General features: G+C 36.4%; 1 protein-coding gene across 2 annotated transcripts in view; it reads right to left on the bottom strand.

Moving 5' to 3' along the window:
• The window catches only part of LOC111545504 (WD repeat-containing protein 70), a 135,537-nt gene that overhangs the window by 73,427 nt on the left and 43,907 nt on the right, over window positions 1–18,203 (bottom strand). For both annotated transcript variants that reach the window (XM_026455964.1, XM_026455965.1), the window contains exon 6: window positions 5,178–5,237. In XM_026455964.1, the coding sequence (XP_026311749.1) occupies window positions 5,178–5,237 (60 nt within the window). The remainder of the gene's footprint in view (window positions 1–5,177; window positions 5,238–18,203) is intronic.

The raw sequence follows: 18,203 nt of genomic DNA, 5'->3' as shown, positions 1-18,203 counted from the left end.
GCCTTGGAAGCACAAACCACCAACTATTATTACTTCTGAAAAGTGGGAATGAATGGTGCCTTCTATATGATTAGACTTTGTTACTGTATTAATTATTTTGTAATAAAGAAAGACACTTTAAATCTATTTGACAATTTTGTCCCAAATCATCAAGCATGTACTCAGAATAGCTATCACTGCAATTCCGTAAGATAAACTAAGCTGCTTTAGTATACAAGTAGAAATCTTACAAATAATTACAATAATTCAGCATTTTCAATATACAATCTAAGGAAAACTTTTAAGATAGTTTAACCATAACTGAATGAAGACCATATGAATCTTAAATTACCAAAATGAGTAACACCAAGGGAGCTTTAAGAAATCTATTTAACAAAGTAGAACAAAGCAGAATTATCTGTTCCTTATGGTCAAATGGCTCGGTATATTCACCTTAAACAATTATTTTTAAAGCTGAATGTTTAAGTGACTAATCACATTATAATAGTACTTATATTGGTTCCATAAAATATTTGCTTTCCGCCGGGCATGGTGGCTCGTGCCTGTAATCCCAGCACTTTGGGAGGCCAAGCCAGGGAGATGGAGTTTAAGACCAGCCTGGCCAACATGGAGAAACCCCATCTTTACTAAAAATACAAAAATTAACCGGGCATGGAGGCACGTACCTGTAGTTCCAGCTACTATTCCAGAACTTGAGGCAAAAAAAATCGCTTGAACTCGGGAGGTAGAGGTTGCAGTAAGCCAAGATCGTGCCACTGCATTCCACCATGGGCGACAGAGCAAGACTCTGTCTCAAAAAAAAAAAAAAAAATTTGCAGGTCAGGCACCGTAGCTCACCCCTGTAATCCCAGCACTTCGGGATGCTGAGGCAGGCAGACCACCTGAGGTTGGGAGTTTGAGATCAGCTTGACCGACATGGAGAAACTCCATCTCTACTAAAAATACAAAATTAGCTAGGCATGGTGGCGCATGCCTGTAATCCCAGCTACTAGAGAGGCTGAGGCAGGAGAATTGCTTGAACTCAGGAGGCAGAGGTTGTAATGAGCTGAGATCGCGGCACTGCACTCCAACTGGGCAACAAGAGCAAAACCCTGTCTCAAAAAAAAAAAAATTGCTTTCCCTGTGAACTTTCTTAGGTCTAATTCACGCGTCAATATCCAATGTGTAACTCATTGTTCCTGAGATATATGTAGCTTTCTCTCAAAGCAGAAAGTCCCTAGATCTACTACCCTCTCAGAAGAAAAGAACTGCATTAGGAATATTTAATGTGATTACCATACATTGGATGCAGTAAAAGAATCAAAAGTTTTTCTTGTTTTGTTTTGTTTTGTTTTGAGACAGAATCTCCCTCTGTCATCCAGGCTGGAGTGCAGTGGTACAATCTCGGCTCACTGCAACTTCTGTCTCCTGGGATCAAGCAATTCTCCTGCCTCGGCCTCCTAAGTAGCTGGGATGACAGGCACGCGCCACCATGCCCAGCTAATTTCTGTATTTTTTAGTAGAGATGGGGTTTCACTTGTTGACCAGGCTGGTCTCAAACTCCTGACCTCAGGTGATCTGCCCACCTCAGCCTCGCAAAGTGCTGGGATAAGAGGTGTGAGCCACGGCACCTGGCCAAAGTTTTATATAAAGGAAGCTTCCATAAATCAGTTCTCCTAATAAATAGACTTGAAATGTAATTAATATAATTATAATTAAATAAGTCAGATACTGACAAAATAACTTATATTCATTTCAATTAGCACTTGCAAACACTGATTTCATAATATAAGGTAAACTTACTATGTTAAAATTAGACATGAACTCCAAAGATGTTAAAGAAAATATACAAGTGAAAACAAAATCATTTTTTATGCCCGAACAATAATGTCTTAAAATAAAAAACAATCAAAATCAAAAATAAATGAATAGTAGTTTTAAAAACCTAGGAAATGGCTTCTGCTACCACCACCTACAAATTCACTTGCCTCTATATGCATTATGCTATCTTTCTTCCCTCCTGTTGCAATTTAAAAGTTATTTATTCTCCTAATAAGGCTAACCCCACCAGTGTTCATCTCACTACAACACAAAATGAAATTACAACTTCATCTGTGGTTCCTCTATTCTGTACCTGTCCTGCCCTCAAGAGTATAAGCACCATATGGACAGAGACCTTGTCTGTGCCCAGCACTGGACCTGGCACAAAATATAAACTCTACTAAACATTTGTTTAAAAGAAAGGAGAACTAAAAATTGTAAAACGTTATGTAAAACAAACCTGCAGTCTGACAAATATGAGATAAATTCCTTTTTATCAAGGAAGAACAGAATAAATTGCAAACTTGACTGTTCTCCTAGCTAAGAAGAAAGATGACAAATTCTAAAGCAAAGTTACAAAATGAGGCTTTCAAAGCAGCCATTCACTGAAGTATCAGGATCTCTGCTGCTGACTGTATACGTGATTCATCATTCACCAAAAGGATATGAAGGAGGTAATTAGAAAGACAGAAAACAGAGCTCAGAGGCTGGGTACAGTGGCTCACGCCTTTAATCCCAGCACTTTGGGAGGCCGAGGTAGGCGGATTACCTGAGGTCAGGAGTTCAAGACCAGCCTGGCCAACATGGCGAAACCCCATCTCTACTAAAAATACAAAAATTACCCGCTGTTGTGGCAGGCACCAGTAATCCCAGGTACTTGGGAGGCTGAGGCAGGAGAATCACTTGCCCCTGGGAGGTGGAGGCTGCAGTGAGCCAAGATGTCACCACTGCACTCCAGCCTGAGTGACAAAGAGTGACTTTGTCTCAAAAAAAAAAAAAAGTGTCTTGTTCCAACTTGAGAATGAGCACAAATTTTCAGTTTTAACATTTAAATTAAAAGAATTAATGTGTATCACCCTCTCCTTCCTTCAAAAAGCTTTAGACTTTATCATCACATTCACTGGGAAGGGTTCAGTTGACTATTATACCACAGTAACTATGTTCACTAAATGAATATACATGTTTCTTCAATGGCAAGGAGAAAAAGAGCACAAAAACAGTTATAAATTTAGAGATATAAAAAATAAAAATAATGATAACTCTCCTGAGAGTACATCAGACATCATTAAGAGACCAATTTGAACAAACTGACTCTAAAAAGATGTATGGGAAAACTGGGGAAATCTGAACACTAATGAGATATTAGATTAAATAATTATTGAAAAAAAGATATAATAAAGTTGGTATTATGTAGGAAAGAGTGTATGTGTGCACATTCAGAAAGAGGGAGGCAGAGACAGCCCAATATTATCTCTTAGAGATTCATACTGAAATATTTACAGATGAAACCATATTAAGTCAGGTATTTGCTTTTAAATAATCCTGTAAGGTTTGGACAGGCAGGACTAAAATGTAAAGTATATAGGAAAAAAATAAGATTGGCCTTATGGACATTTTTAAAATAACTCGTTTAAAAGAAAAAAGATCAGATAGAAAAGTCACCTTCTAATCCAACATTTATTTAAAAATAAATTTATTTGCATGTAGGACAAAGGCAAGATTGCAAAAAAAAAAAAAAAAAGAGTTAACCCAAGAGTATAATTAGACACTCTAATTGATTTTCAGTGTGTAAAACATACTGCAGTATTTTTAAAGTTATGTTTCTCTACAAGATAAAACTTGATTTACAAAAAAAAGAATATTTAAATCAAACTTGTAAAATTCATGACCCATCTCTCAGTTGTAAAATTCTCCAGACTAGATGATAGAAAAGCTTCCTTTAAATTACTCAGTCTACAATGTTTTCCTTATTTACTTAAAAACACAAAAAGTAAATTCCTTCATAATTTCAGAATAAAAATATAAAAAACATGATTTAAGAAAAAATATATTAAGAATTAGATGGAAATGATTTCTTAAAGCAGCAATTCCCACATAGTTTTGTTTCAAGACTCTTTACACTCTTAAAAAATTTATTGAGGACTCCAGGCCAGGCGCATTGACTCATGCCCGTAATCTCGGCACTTTCGGAGGCCGAGGCAGGTGGATCATGAGGTCAGGAGATCAAGACTATGCTGGCTAACACGGTGAAACCCCATCTCTACTAAAAATACAAAAAAATTACCCAGGTGTGGTGGCAGGCATCTGTAGTCCCAGCTACTCAGGAGGCTGAGGTAGAATAAAGGCGTGAACCCAAGAGGCAGAGCTTGCAGTGAGCTGAGATCACGCCACTACACTCCAGTCTGGGCGACAGAGCGAGACTCTGTCTCCAAAAAAAAAAAAATCTATTGAGGACTCCAAAAAGGTTTTGTTTATGTGAGTTATATGTATCACTATTTCCACTAGAAATTAAAACTAAGAGATTTTTTACATCTTTTCCATTTCATTTAAAATAACAACAAACCCATTATATTTAACATAAATATTTTTATGAAAACAGTATTTTCAAAAGAAAAAACTGTAAGAATGACCTGGTTTATATCATTGCTGGGTCTACTTCTATTAACTGACATTTCCCTCTTATTATGGGATGTATTTTCTTAGTTCTTTACATGTTAGGCAATTAGAAAAAAGTAGTTTCATTGAAAAGGGAAAGATAATTTTTTTCGTTTCATATGAACGTTTCACTCATTTAACTACCACTTTTTAGTGGTTTTGCAATAAGATACAATGATTTCACCTTACATCTCAAATACTGTATATTATTCATCTTTATATAGTTTAGAATACTCAAACATCAGTAAATATAACAATATAAACATGCAAACTGTAAACTAAGTATTAATGAATACTTAGAGCCATACGGTAACTACTTAAAGTTTATTTCTTATCTTAACATTCATCTGAAAAATGAACAAACTCATGCCTTTTACTGATACAGAAGTAAAGCAAAGGGTAGTGAGAAATTTTCCCACACCATAAAAAGCAAAATTGTGTTTGAGTTTCATTTCTTTCTTCCACTTATAATGTTCCTATATTAAAAAAATAAGAGGTTTTTAAAGCCAACAATAACAGTGACAATAAGTGTTTCTATTTTAACTAAAAGGAAATGGCTATTTTGACTGAACATAAAAGTAATCTATTTTTCCTTAATGTCTATAGCTTTTATGTCATCAGCTGATTGTATAATTAGCCTTAATACAAATGTATCTTATCAGTTCACTTTTCCATGACAGCCCTGTAATTTGAGAGGGAAAAAACTAGATTTTTAAACTTACTGTTTTAGTGCCATGCTTCAGCGTTATCTCATGCGAGTCAGGAATCTTGTGAACAGGATTCTGAAACAAGAAAACTCCATGACATTAATGGTAAAATAACATATTTGTGGGGAATACATACCACATTCACAGGAAATACAATTTTTTTTAAATTGTATCACTGGCTTTTAAACACAAAGTTTAAAAAAAAACAGCAAAAAAGTGTGAGGGTATCTTTTTTCTACACTTCTAGATACACTACAATGGGTCTCTGATGATAAATTGATTTTAAATACCTAAAAGGATAAACCTAAGAAATTCATTAGGCTCTATAAAATTATCTCTTATTGTCAACATAAATTGAAATTTTAATTTAATCCAAATGTAAAAATAAATCAGTAGTTGTTAATAGTATAATTAGAAATTTACTTTTCCTTTAAATCACAGCTTATCAAGAGGAGCGAAAAGGTCGATATCAGGCTGGGCACGGTGACTCACGCCTGTAATCCCAGCACTTTGGAGGCCAAGGCGGGCAGATCACCTGAGGTCAGGAGTTCGAGACCAGCCTCACCAACATAGTGAAACCCCGTTTCTACTAAAAATTAGCTGGGTACGGTGGCACATGCCTGTAGTCCCAGCTACTCAAGAAGCTGAGGCAGGAGAATTACTTGAACCCAGAAGGCGGAGGTTGCAGTGAGCCGAGATCGCACTACTGCACTCCAGCCTGGGCAACAGAGTAAGACTCCATCTCAAAACAAAAAAAAAAAAAAAAAAAAAACAGGTCTGTATCAAAATATCTGGAAAAACCTAAAAGATTCTCCATTTGTTTTAAGTGTACTCTGATATTTAAGGTAAACAAACCATGTAACTTTGGCACAAATTTCAAAATTCTGTATTATAAGAATCTAACAGACTTAAGGGAAAGAATAGACTAAATCATCATTATTCATTGCAACTGGCATTTTTAAATGCCCTAACAATTATGAGTGCCGATAAATTTTAAAACACTGATGCCAAGGTAATAAACAATAGAATAGAACCATATTTTACATTAAAATTTGGTTATGTCTTACTAAAATACAATTCTTTATTTTTCTGTCTTACTATGCCTAGAGAAAAATCTCACAAAGAGCAAACCACCACAAACTGAAAGAAATTAATAAAGGCTATTTTATTAATTTCTGCTTACTATACTTTAATATCAAAATTATTTTAAGCATACTGTAGCCTATATATAAAATAATAATTACAGATTTTCCTAAAATATAACCAATAAGGTCCTTTCAACATCGAAAATTTTTAAAGTTCTCTATTTACCTATTCTGGGGCATACCTTAAAGTGTTAAGTACTTAATTTATAACAAACAACAAAACCTTCACAGGGTAACTATATACCTTTAACCCTTCAAAGTTAAAAAGAAAATTGTTCAAAAATGGTAAAAATAAGAAACTCCAAGTCATTCACTGATTCATTGGTTCGATAAGCATTTACTGAAGTGAGATTGTATCAGTTGTTAGGTGGCAGCAGACATGGTCTCTTCTCATCCCTCCCACACAAGAAGCATATGGTCTAACAGGGCGATATCAATGACTCTACTTCAGTATAATGAATGCTATGATAGACAGCAGTATGGGCAGAATAACTGAGGGAGAGTAAAGAGGAATGCATAAAACAGACATAAGAGGTTACAGTGATCATTTAAATCAGAGGTTTAATCATTGTTTATTCAAGTCTCATTACTCAAAAGCAGGCTAATCCTACTATAATTATATGTCCATTACAAATTCAAGAATCATCTCACCACCTACTTAATTAAACATGTGACCTAACACCTCTTTCTTTTATATCTTCAGTCTTTACCCTGCTATAGCTCTTTCTCTTCAACATATAAACAAAGTATTAGTACTTCCCATATTAAAAACAAAAACAAAAACTAAAAGACCACTGACTTCCCTTAAAATTTATTGCTCAATCGTTACTTTTTCCTCCGCAATCCAGTTTTTTCAAACTTTGGCTTCACTTACTGTCCCTACTTTCTTTCACCCTCTACCTCAACTTTGGCATTTATCATTTTATTCCTGATTCTTAGCACAGTTCTTGGCACATAAGAGGCTCTCAGTAAATAGTTCTAAATGAACAAACAAGTCACTATAAATCTCTCTGCACACTTTACAGAACTTAATCTATATATGTGAACTTTCAACAGCATGGTAACTATTTATCTCCTCCATCTTGAAACTGTCCTTTGCTGGGAGGAAACAGCCTGCAGAAAAAGCCAGAAACTCTAGTTTTTTCAACTAGCAATGCCATTAATTAACCATGTGATGACTTGAGCAAAGTTATGACTCAGTTTCTTCATTTGCAAACTACGAATAATAGCACCTGCCCCACAGGTTACAGTGAAGTACGTGGTTTCAAACTCCTAACACAGTTTGACACATGGTAGAGCTCAATAAATGACAGTCACTATTTATTCCAAGGCTTACCTCCTATATTGGTCACGTCATCTTAGTGTTTTTCCAGGCTTCTTTTCCTCTTTAGCTGGCTAATTTCTACTCATCCTTCAAATCTCAATTCAGTTGTGACCAACTCTCAAAGCACTTCTCAACATTTCAAACTCTGGGTTAAATGACCCTCTTATGCATTTCTATGACATTTCCTTACCTCAATCACAGAACTTATGACAATACATTGTAATTTTTTACCTATCTCCCCCACTACCACCCCCTTACCAAACTGCAAAATATAAACTTCTCAAAGACTACATCTATTTATCATCTCTGGATCCACTATGAACAAAAAAGCTGGTATAGGGCAGACATACGTACACACACAGAGGTTTTAGAAATGAATAAAGAGCCCACTGTCTACCTTGTTCATCACACTAGACTGTAATTTTTAATTAACTCTCAAATTTTAGAGTAATGATTATGTCCACAAAGAAAAGCAGGTGCTATCACATCAGGCCAGTCTGGTAAGTGAGAGGCAAGAAATAACTGAAGATTTTCAAAAGCTGAAAACCTGTTAAGACCAAATTATTATATCCCAGACTAAAAGCAGATTGAAGATTGCAACAATACAGAAATAAAGGTAGTTTTGTTTTAGATTGTCAAGACATAATTGGGGAATTTGCAGTTTATTTCAAGACAAAGACATTACGGTATTGTTTAGTATATTGTGGAAAGTGCTGCACATATCTCTTTCAGAGATATCAATATTCGAACACAAATTCCAAAACAATTTAAAGGTCAAATTCTGGACTATTTCTACACTGAATAATCTGAGTCACTACTCCCTTTGCAGCTGGCCACATTTGAACACAATGAAAACATCTATAAGTGCTAAATATTCTTGCAAGAACCAAGATAATACTTGAAATGTTCTACTTACAGAAGAATCTATCATAGTTTATACCTCATTTCATAACTAATTACTTTTTCATCACTCAGCAAATAGAAATACTGTCACCAAAAAGATAGGATGAAAATTATTTCATTTATTTCAATGCAGAATGTGCCTATATATAGACAATTTCTAACATTTAAAAAAAATTTACAAGAATACACAACTTAGTATTTATATTAGTAGTGAATTAAACATTAAAATAAACGTTTACATTTAAAATCAAAGTTTTACTGGAAGTCATGCATGGCATAACTCATAAAAATCCCATATAATTGGCACAGCTAAATCATCTAAAATAGTAGCAATCCATCTTTTGGTGGCATATCACTCGATGGTGACTGTTCTTTTTCCAGAACTTAGTTACTAATGACTTTTTGAAATACAGCTTAGTGTGAAATTTGCTGTAACAGTAAAATATTTTCAAGATTTTACTGCCAAGGAACATCATAAACTATTTGACTTCAATGGAGTAATTTATTACCAGAATTCATAACAAGAGCTACAGTCCTAATGGAAGAGAGGAAAATATACCATTTTTTGTTTTGGCTTAATTCTGAAAACCAACCAAAGGATTATTTCCCAGGCTCTGGGGTCTACCCCCAGTAACAACAATGGCAAATATATCTAAAATAATATGAGCATTTCTATCTGATGAGCATTTCTACCCGAACATCCTTACAGAGATTTCAAATGACTTACAAATCAGAAACAACCCTTCTAGGCTAAGGTCACATACAACTATAAGCCATAATAAAACCTCTACCCATAAACAAAGATCTGCCACAAAGTTGCTGAGTGCTGGGGGAAGAGAGTAAAGACTGCCAAAAAGAAGCTTGAAAATGAGTGCTATTTTCTCGCAGAAATCATTTAAGTACAGTCACCAGTGCAGGCAACCAGAATTAGTCTATTCTAGTGCAACTATGGAGATCTAATAACACTAACTTAACATTAATTCATTTCTTCATTGATATGGTTTGGCTGTGTCCCCACCCAAAATCTCATCTTGAATTGTAATCCCTGCATTCCCAAGACCAGGTGGAGGTAACTGGATCATGGGGGCAGTTTCCCCATGCTGTTCTCCTGAGAGTGAGTGAGTCTCACAAGATCTGATGGTTTTATAGCATTTGATATTTCCCCTGCTTGCATGCTGCACTCTGTATTGCCACCCATGAAGAAGGTGCCTGTTTCTCCTTTGCCTTCTGCCATGATTATAAGCATCCTGAGGCCTCTCCAGAAATGTGAAACTGTGAGTCAATTAAATCTCTTTCCTTTATAAATTATCCAGTCTTGTGTATTTCTTCATAGCTATGTGAGAATGAACTAATACCTTCATTTACTCACTAATTAAACACTCACTTAACAAACATTTATTATTTAATTACATACCACACACTAGGTACCAGTTAGATTAATGATAAAAGAACTACTAACAAAGACTCTGCTTACACAGAACTGTCAGTCCAGAAAAGCAAAATAAGACAGGTAAACAAATGGGCAAATGAAAATGTTTCAGTTGCTGTAACAGGAGTATACACAGGGTTCAGTGCTCAATTCCATTCTGCCTAAGAAAGTAGGTGGTTAGAAAAGAGATTTCTGGTATCTTTCAAAAAACAGAGGTTCTCTAGATGAATATGAAGAACATCTAGGAGAGAATAATACAAATCTTGACACTTTCTGAACTTCAAATATTTTTCCCTCACTAGAGTTTGAATTGCTAGGCAGAAAATAGAGCAAGGGTGTATGTGTTATATATATACAGCACTATGTCATTTTATATAAGGGATTTCAGCATCCTTGGATTTGGGGATCAGCAGGAGAGTCCTGGAGCCAATTCCTCTCAAAGGGCCAACTGTATATATATAAAAGCCAGAGAGAGAGTTACAAACCAGGTTGTATACAATTCCAAAAAACAGAAGTTTAAGCTCTGAGTCACAGAAAGTAATTTCATAAAGTCTGAGATTTTAGGCCAAGCACGGTGGCTCACGACTGTAATCCCAGTACGTTGGGAGGCCAAGATAGGCAGATCACTTCAGGCCAGGAGTTCGAGACTAGTCTGACCAACATGGTGAAATCCCATCTCTACTAAAAATACAAAAATTAGCCAGATGTGGTAGCACACACCTGTAATTCTAACTACATGGGAGGCTGAGGCACATGAATCGCTTGAACCCAGGAGGTGAGGGTTGCAATGAGCCAAGATCGTGCCACTGCACTCCAGCCCAGGTGACTGAGACTCTGTCTTAACAACAACAACAACAAAAATCTGAGATTTTAAAATATTGCCAAGGTGTTCTGGGCATCAAAAGCAATAATCAATACAGTAAAAAGACAATCTACAGAGAAATGGGAGAAAATTTGTGCAAATCATATATACAAGGGATTAATATCTAGATTACTTTTTTTTTTTTTAATTTCTACAGCTCAACAAGAGAAAAACACAAACTACCTCATTTTAAAATGAGCAAAAGGCCGGGCACAATGGCTCACACCTACAATCCCAGCACTTTCGGAGGCCAAGGTGGGCAGATCACGAGGTCAGGAGATCGAGGAGATCGAGGTCATCCTGGCCAACATGGTGAAATCCTGTCTCTACTAAAATACAAAAAAGTTAGCCAGAAAGGCCGGGCATGGTGGCTCAAAGGCCGGGCACGGTGGCTCATGCCTGTAATCCTAGTACTTTGGGAGGCTGAGGTGGGCGGATCACAAGGTCAGGAGATGGAGACCATCCTGGCTAACACAGGGAAACCCCATCTCTAGTAAAAAAAAAAAAAAAAAAAAATGAGCCAGGCGTGGTGGCACACGCCTGTAGTCCCAGGTGTTTGGGAGGCTGAGGCAGGAGAATCGCTTGAACCTGGGAGGCAGAGGTTGCAGTGAGCCGAGATCGCGCCACTGCACTCCAGCCTGGGCCACAGAGCAAGACTCCATCTCAAAATAATAAAACGAACAAAAGACTTGAATAGGCATTTCTCCAAAGAAGGTAAACAAATGGCCAATAAGCACATGAAAAGATGTCCAGCATCACTAATAATTAAGGAAATGCAAATTAAAAGCACAATGAAATATCATTTCACACTCACTAGGATCAAAAAACTTTTACTATCAAATAAACAGAAAATAACAAATGTTGGTAAGGAGGTAAAGAAACTGGAATCCTTGTGCAATGTTGGTAGGAATGTAAAATGGTATAGCTACTATGGAAAACAGCTTAGTAGTTCCTCAGAAAATTAAAAATATAATTACTATATGATCCAGCAATTCCAATTCTGGGTATATACCCAAAAGAATTAAAAGCAGAGTCTTGAAGAGCTATTTGTACATTCATGTTCACAGTAGTATTCACAACAACCAAGAGGTGAGAAGCACCCAAGTATCCACTGATGGATGAATTAATCAACAAAACGTGACATAAACATAAAACAGAGTATTTTTCAGTCTTAGAAAGAAAATTCTGACACATGCTACAACACAGAGGAACCTTAAAGACATTATGTTAAGCAAAATAAATCAGTTACAAAATGACAAATACTATATGGTTCCACTTGTATGCACTAGAGCAGTCCGATTAATAGAGACAGAAAGCAGAATGGCTGCTGCCAGGGGCTGGGGGCAGGAGGAAACTGGAAGTTGCTACTTAATAGATATAGAGTTTCAGTTAGCAAGATGAAAAAGTTCTGGGGATTGGTTGTACAATAATGTGAATACATGTAACAATACTGAATTATACACTTAAAAATGGTTAAGATGGTAAATTTTGTGTTGTGTATTTTTAGCACAATACTATTAATAATTAAAAAATCAAAAAAATTAAAAAAAAATCATCATGGCTGTGGTGTAGAGGCTGGACTAGAAAATTACTAGTATAAGGTAAATGCCAGTGTAAGCACAGGGAAGTCTATTAAAATATTCTTGCAATAGTCCAGAGAGGACCTGAATTGACACAATACAGTGGGAATGGAGAAAAGAAAAAAAAAAAAAAGAATTATATAAGAGATCTTAAGGACTTAAGATGTGAAGAAATAAAGATAGCTCTGTTACTCTCCACCCAAAGCCCCAACATCACTCTTATAATTAACTATTCAATAAACATTTATTGAGTACTGATTATGCCTAGCACTGATGGTATTCTGGTTATCAAGAAAGAAGGTTCCTGCCTTCATGAATCTTGCAATCCTATGACAGTCAGAACTTTAAAAATATATGGCCAGGCACAGGGGCTCATGCCTGTAATCCCAACACTTTGGGAGGCCAAGGCAGCCTGATCACCTGAGGTCAGGAGTTCCAGACCAGCCTAGACAACATGGTGAAACTCCATCACTAGTAAAAATACAAAAAATAGCCAAGCATGGTGGCAAAAGCCTGTAGTCCCAGCTACACAGGAGGTTGAGGCAGGAGGATGGCTTGAATCCGGGAGGCAGAGGTTGCAGTCAACCGAGATTGCGCCACTGCACTCCAGCCTGGACGATAGAAGGAAAAAAAAAAACGTATACACAGGCTGGGCACGGTGGCTCGCGTCAGTAATCCCAGCAGTCGGGAAGCTGAGGCAGGTGGATCACTTGAAGTCAGGATTTTGAGACCAGCCTGGCCAACATGGTGAAACCCCATCGCAACTAAATATACAAAAATTAGCTGAGTGTGGTGGTGCAGGCTTGTAATCCCAGCTATTTGGGAGCCTGAGGTGGGAGAATTGCTTAAACCCGGGAAGTGGAGGTTGCAGTGAGCCAAGATCATGCCACTGCACTCCAGCCTGGGCAACAGAGAGACTCCGTGTCAAAAAAAAAGAAAAGAAAAGAAAAGAAAAAATTTATATACAAAGTATTAATTACAACAGTAAAAACTTCATTAATACAGGGTGATTTTAATCACTGTGGAAAATGTATTCAATACACTAGTCTTTCATTTTCTTTACCATTATTCAGCCATCTACCCTCATGTCCAATTCTGGAATTAAGTGACACCCAGTGCTGCTTTGATTCTAAAATCACAAACCAAGCTATCCAAATCTTTAACTACAACAGTTCTCTCTTCACATCACACTCAGTCACACTGTTTTCTACCTCATTAGTAAACCACTTTACTTTCATCTTATCACTCCCTTTCTCTGACCTTACATCCTAAGAAAGATATTTTATAAAAAGATGTATTGGAACTAGGTTTACCTCTAAGAGATATATTAGTTAGGACATTGGAACATTCACAAATAAAACTTAAAACCAGGCTGGGTGCTGTGTGGCTCACGCCATTTAAGATAATATCAAAAAACATTAAAACTTAGAAATAATTTTTTTAAATATGTGCAAGACCTGTACACTTAACACTATGTTACTGAGAAAAATTAAGAGAACTTAAAATAAATGGAAAGATACATAATGCTTATGGTTTGGAAAACTTAATATTGTTAGGAAAGTAAGTCTCTTAAAACTAATCCATAGATTCAATACAATCTCAACCAAAATCTCAGTAGGCAGTTCTGTACAAATTTGCAAGCTAATTCGAAAACGTATATGTCAATGTGAAGACTAAACAGTTTTCAAAACAAACAAGTCAGAGAACTCTACACTACATGATTTCATGTATAGAGCTATAGTAACTAAGACAGTACTGAGCTACGGTAACTGAGACATTGTGATAGTAGAGTAAATCAATGAAATAAAGAAATCAGAAATTAATCACACATATATAAATTTGTTTTCAAGAAAAGTGCCAAGATAATCCAAATGAGAAGACCTTTTAAACAAATGATATTCAAATAACTGGGTATCGATCTGGAAAAAATAAAAAAGGAACGCCAATCCTTTCCTCACACCATACACAAAAATTAACTTGAAACAGCTAATAGACTGAAACATAAAAACTAAACCTATAAAACAATGAGAAAATATAGAAAACATTTTTGCAATCATTGGTAAGCAAAGATTTCTTAGAATACAAAAAATACACACCAAAAAGAAAAAAAATGGACAAATTGTATTTTATCAAAATTTAAAATTTCTATCCTCAAAAGACATGATCAGGAAAACAAAAGGCAGACTCGGACTGGAAAAAGATATTTACAATACATTTATGTGACAAAATACTTCTATCCAAAATATTTAAGCTCAAAAATAAACTCAAAACTCTAAAACTCAATAAAAAGGTAACCTAATTTTTCAAATGGACAAAAGATTTGAACAGACACTTCACAAATGATGTACACATTAGCCAGGCATAGTGATGCACATTGCAGTCCCAGCTGCTCAGGAGTATAAGGCAGAAGGAATTGCTAGGCAACACAGTGAGACTTCATCACAAGAAAAGATGTTTAATGTCAGTCAACAAGGAAATGCAAACCAAAGCCATAATTTAACAGCACTACACACTTACTAGAATAGCTAACATTAAAATTACCAACAATACCAAGTGTTGGCAAGGATATGGAGGTAGCAGAATTCTCCAATTTTGCGGGTGAGAATGTAAAATGGTATAATCCCTCTAAAAAACAGTTTGCTAGTTTCTTATAAATATACACTTACCACATGATCTAGCAATTTTGCTTCCAAGAGAAATAAAAACATGTATCTACAAAAGACCTGTACAAGAATGATCGTAGTAGCTTTATACAGAATAGCCAAAAACTGAGAACAAGCTATTCGTCTATCAAAAGATGAATAAGCTGTGGTAGATTCATAAACAGATTACTACTTAGCAATAAAAATGCACAAAGCACTAGCATATGAGACAAGATGGGCAAGTCTCAAAAGCATTATGCTGTGCAAAGTCAAACGCAAAAGAGTTTAAACAGTGTTTCCATTTATATAATATTCTAGAATGTGCTAAATTAACCTATAATGACAGAAAGCAGATTTGCCTGGGATTAGGGGTAAATAAATGGAGGGAAAAATGGATTGACAGCAAGGTGCCTTGAAGAAAACATTTTTGGAAATGTTCTAAATCTTGATCGTAGTGGTGATTACTTAGATGCTTACATTTATTAAAATTTCACAAACTATACTCATAAATTGGTTGCATTTTACTGTGTGTAAACTACACCTCAATAAAACTAATTTTTACTTTTTTTGCTGATATCTGCAGAAAAGCTAAACTGGTATTTTTTTTAATGAAAAAACAACAACAACAAAACAGAAGCCTGATAGAATTAGTTTTGGCTGTAACAGAAAACCCAAAATAAAGTCAGGACTGACATATGTCTAAGACAATCAGGACCACAGCTTGATGCCCTCATAAATTCAAGAAGTCTAGGTGATCGTCCAAAAGGCTGCTGTGGTTTCCAGAAAGCAGTGGGAAAAAAAAAAAAGCAGGATACATCTCTTCCCATTAATTTTCCTCTCAAAAGTTGTCCATATTCTTGCACTTACATTTCACTGTCCAGAACTAAGCCACAGAGCCATACCTAGCAACAGGAGAAGCTGGGAAATGTATCTTTTTTTTCCTTTGAGACGGAGCTTCACTCTTGTTGCCCAGACTGGAGTGCAGTGGCATGATCTCAGCTCATTAAAACCTCCCCCTCCCAGGTTCAAGCAACTCTCCAGCCTCAGTCTCCTGAGTACCTGTGATTATAGGCGCGCACCACCACGCCCAGCTGTTCTTTGTATTTTTAGCAGAGACAGAGTTTCATCAGGTTGGCCAGGCTGGTCTCAAACTCCTGACCTCAAGTGATCCACCCGCCTCAGCCTCCCAAAGTGCAGGGATTACTGGTGTGAGCCACCATGCCCAGCTGGGAAATGTATCTTTTATCCTGAACAGTTACATACTGAGAATCCTATTAGGAATAAAAAGAGAATGTATGTGTGCGTGCATGTGTACATGTGTATATGCATGTGTGTGTACATGTACGTGTATGTACATATACACATATATGTAAGAATATGTCTATGTGTGCATATGTATATGAATCAATGAAATGACCTGTTTCTTTTTAAAGAGTTCAAAAATCTAAAGCTGAGCGTGGTGGCTCATGCCTGTAATTCTAACACTTTCAGAGACCAAGGCAGGAATATCACTTGAGCCAATGAGTTTGAGACAAACCTGGGCAATACAGCGAAACCCCATCTCTAAATAAAATTTAAAAATTAGCTGGGCATGGTTGTGCACACCTGTATTCCCAGCTACTCAGGAGGTTGAGGTGGGATCATTTGAGCCTGGAAGGTCAAGGCTACAGTGAGCTGTGACTGTACTCCAGCCTGGCAAGAGAGATCCCATCTCAAAAAAAAAAGAACCTAGATTAAGCTTTAGGTGGATATGTTAATTAGTCTCCAAAAATGGTATCAAGAAACCGTATCTCTCAATATTCAACCCTTGTTGTCTTCTTCCATGCAGAATCATTAAGTAAGAAGTCTGGATACACTGTTGGAAAGACTAGAGAGAGAGAAGGTGCTTTCCCCGAGTTTCAACTAAGCCAGCCTTCCAGCTGTCCCACCATGGCACTAGCTATTTAAGTAAGGCCATGGTGAACGTGCTATATGCTAACTGCAGCTACACAAGAGATTCAAAGTAAGACCAGAGGCAGCAGCTAACCTCCAGTCAACTTACAGTCATGTGAAAAATTATAATGGCTATTCTTTTAAGTCACTAAGTTTAAGGTGGTTTGTTACATAGAAGTAGATAACCAAAACAGTAAAGATGTTTTGATTTGGCAAAAAAACAAACTGTGAAGTAATCTCGTATAATCTGAATTACTGCTTAAAGTTAAAATAATTACACTTTGTCATTAAATATAATAAAGATACTTCTCATTTTACTTTATCTCTCTATAATTCTGACACAATTGACCACACATTTTTTCCTAACACAATCTTCCTTTTGGTTTCCATGATGCTTATTACCCTGATTTACCTTCTACCTCCTTCTTGGCCACCTGTGCAGGATCTTCCTTCTCTACCTGCCCCTCGGGGTTCTGACCTGGGCTTTCTGCTCATCTTGTTCATTCGCAGAACTTCAGTAGCCATCTATATGCTGATGATTCTAAAATCTATAATCCCAGGCTAGATGTCTCTCAAGAACAAACCTATATTTCTAGCAGTCATCAGGATGCTTTGCCTGGATGTCTCAGAAATACCTCAACTTAATTGTCCAAAACTGAATTTACAATCATCCCTATCACTCAGCCTCTAATTCTGCTCATCCTGTTTTCTATCTCAGCAACCACTGTCACTGTCTACCAGCTTCAAAACTAATAATCTTGATGAGTCCCTCTCACCACACATATATAATCAATTACCAAGTTATTTCCATTCTTCCTAAAAAACATCTTTAAAATTATGCCATTACTACACTCAAAAATCAATACAATTATAAACAAACTAAGGCTTAGAGAAAAAAAGAAAAAAAAAACCATAAAAGGAAAAGCCTTTACAATTGCCTACAGGTCCTCCTGTTAGCATTCTGATGTCAGTCACCTCCTCCTTTCCTCCCTCTTGTTCATTCTGTTCCAGCCATACTCGCCTAAGAGCTTTTTTCATGAATGTGCCAGGCACATTCCAGCCTTAGGGCCTTTGCACTGGCTGTTCCTTATGCCTGCACTGTTCTCCCAGATATCTACATGGTCAACCTCCTAATCTCTTTCAAGTCTTCTCAAAGGAGGCCTACTTTGATCACCCTATTTTAAATTACAACCTGTCTCCCAATTAGCACTTCTGATCCATGTT

Source organism: Piliocolobus tephrosceles, chromosome 4 (genome assembly GCF_002776525.5).
Source record: "Piliocolobus tephrosceles isolate RC106 chromosome 4, ASM277652v3, whole genome shotgun sequence".
Taxonomy (NCBI): Eukaryota; Metazoa; Chordata; class Mammalia; order Primates; family Cercopithecidae; genus Piliocolobus; species Piliocolobus tephrosceles.
Note: the sequence above shows the minus strand (reverse complement) of the source record. Positions and strands in the feature narration are given on the sequence as shown.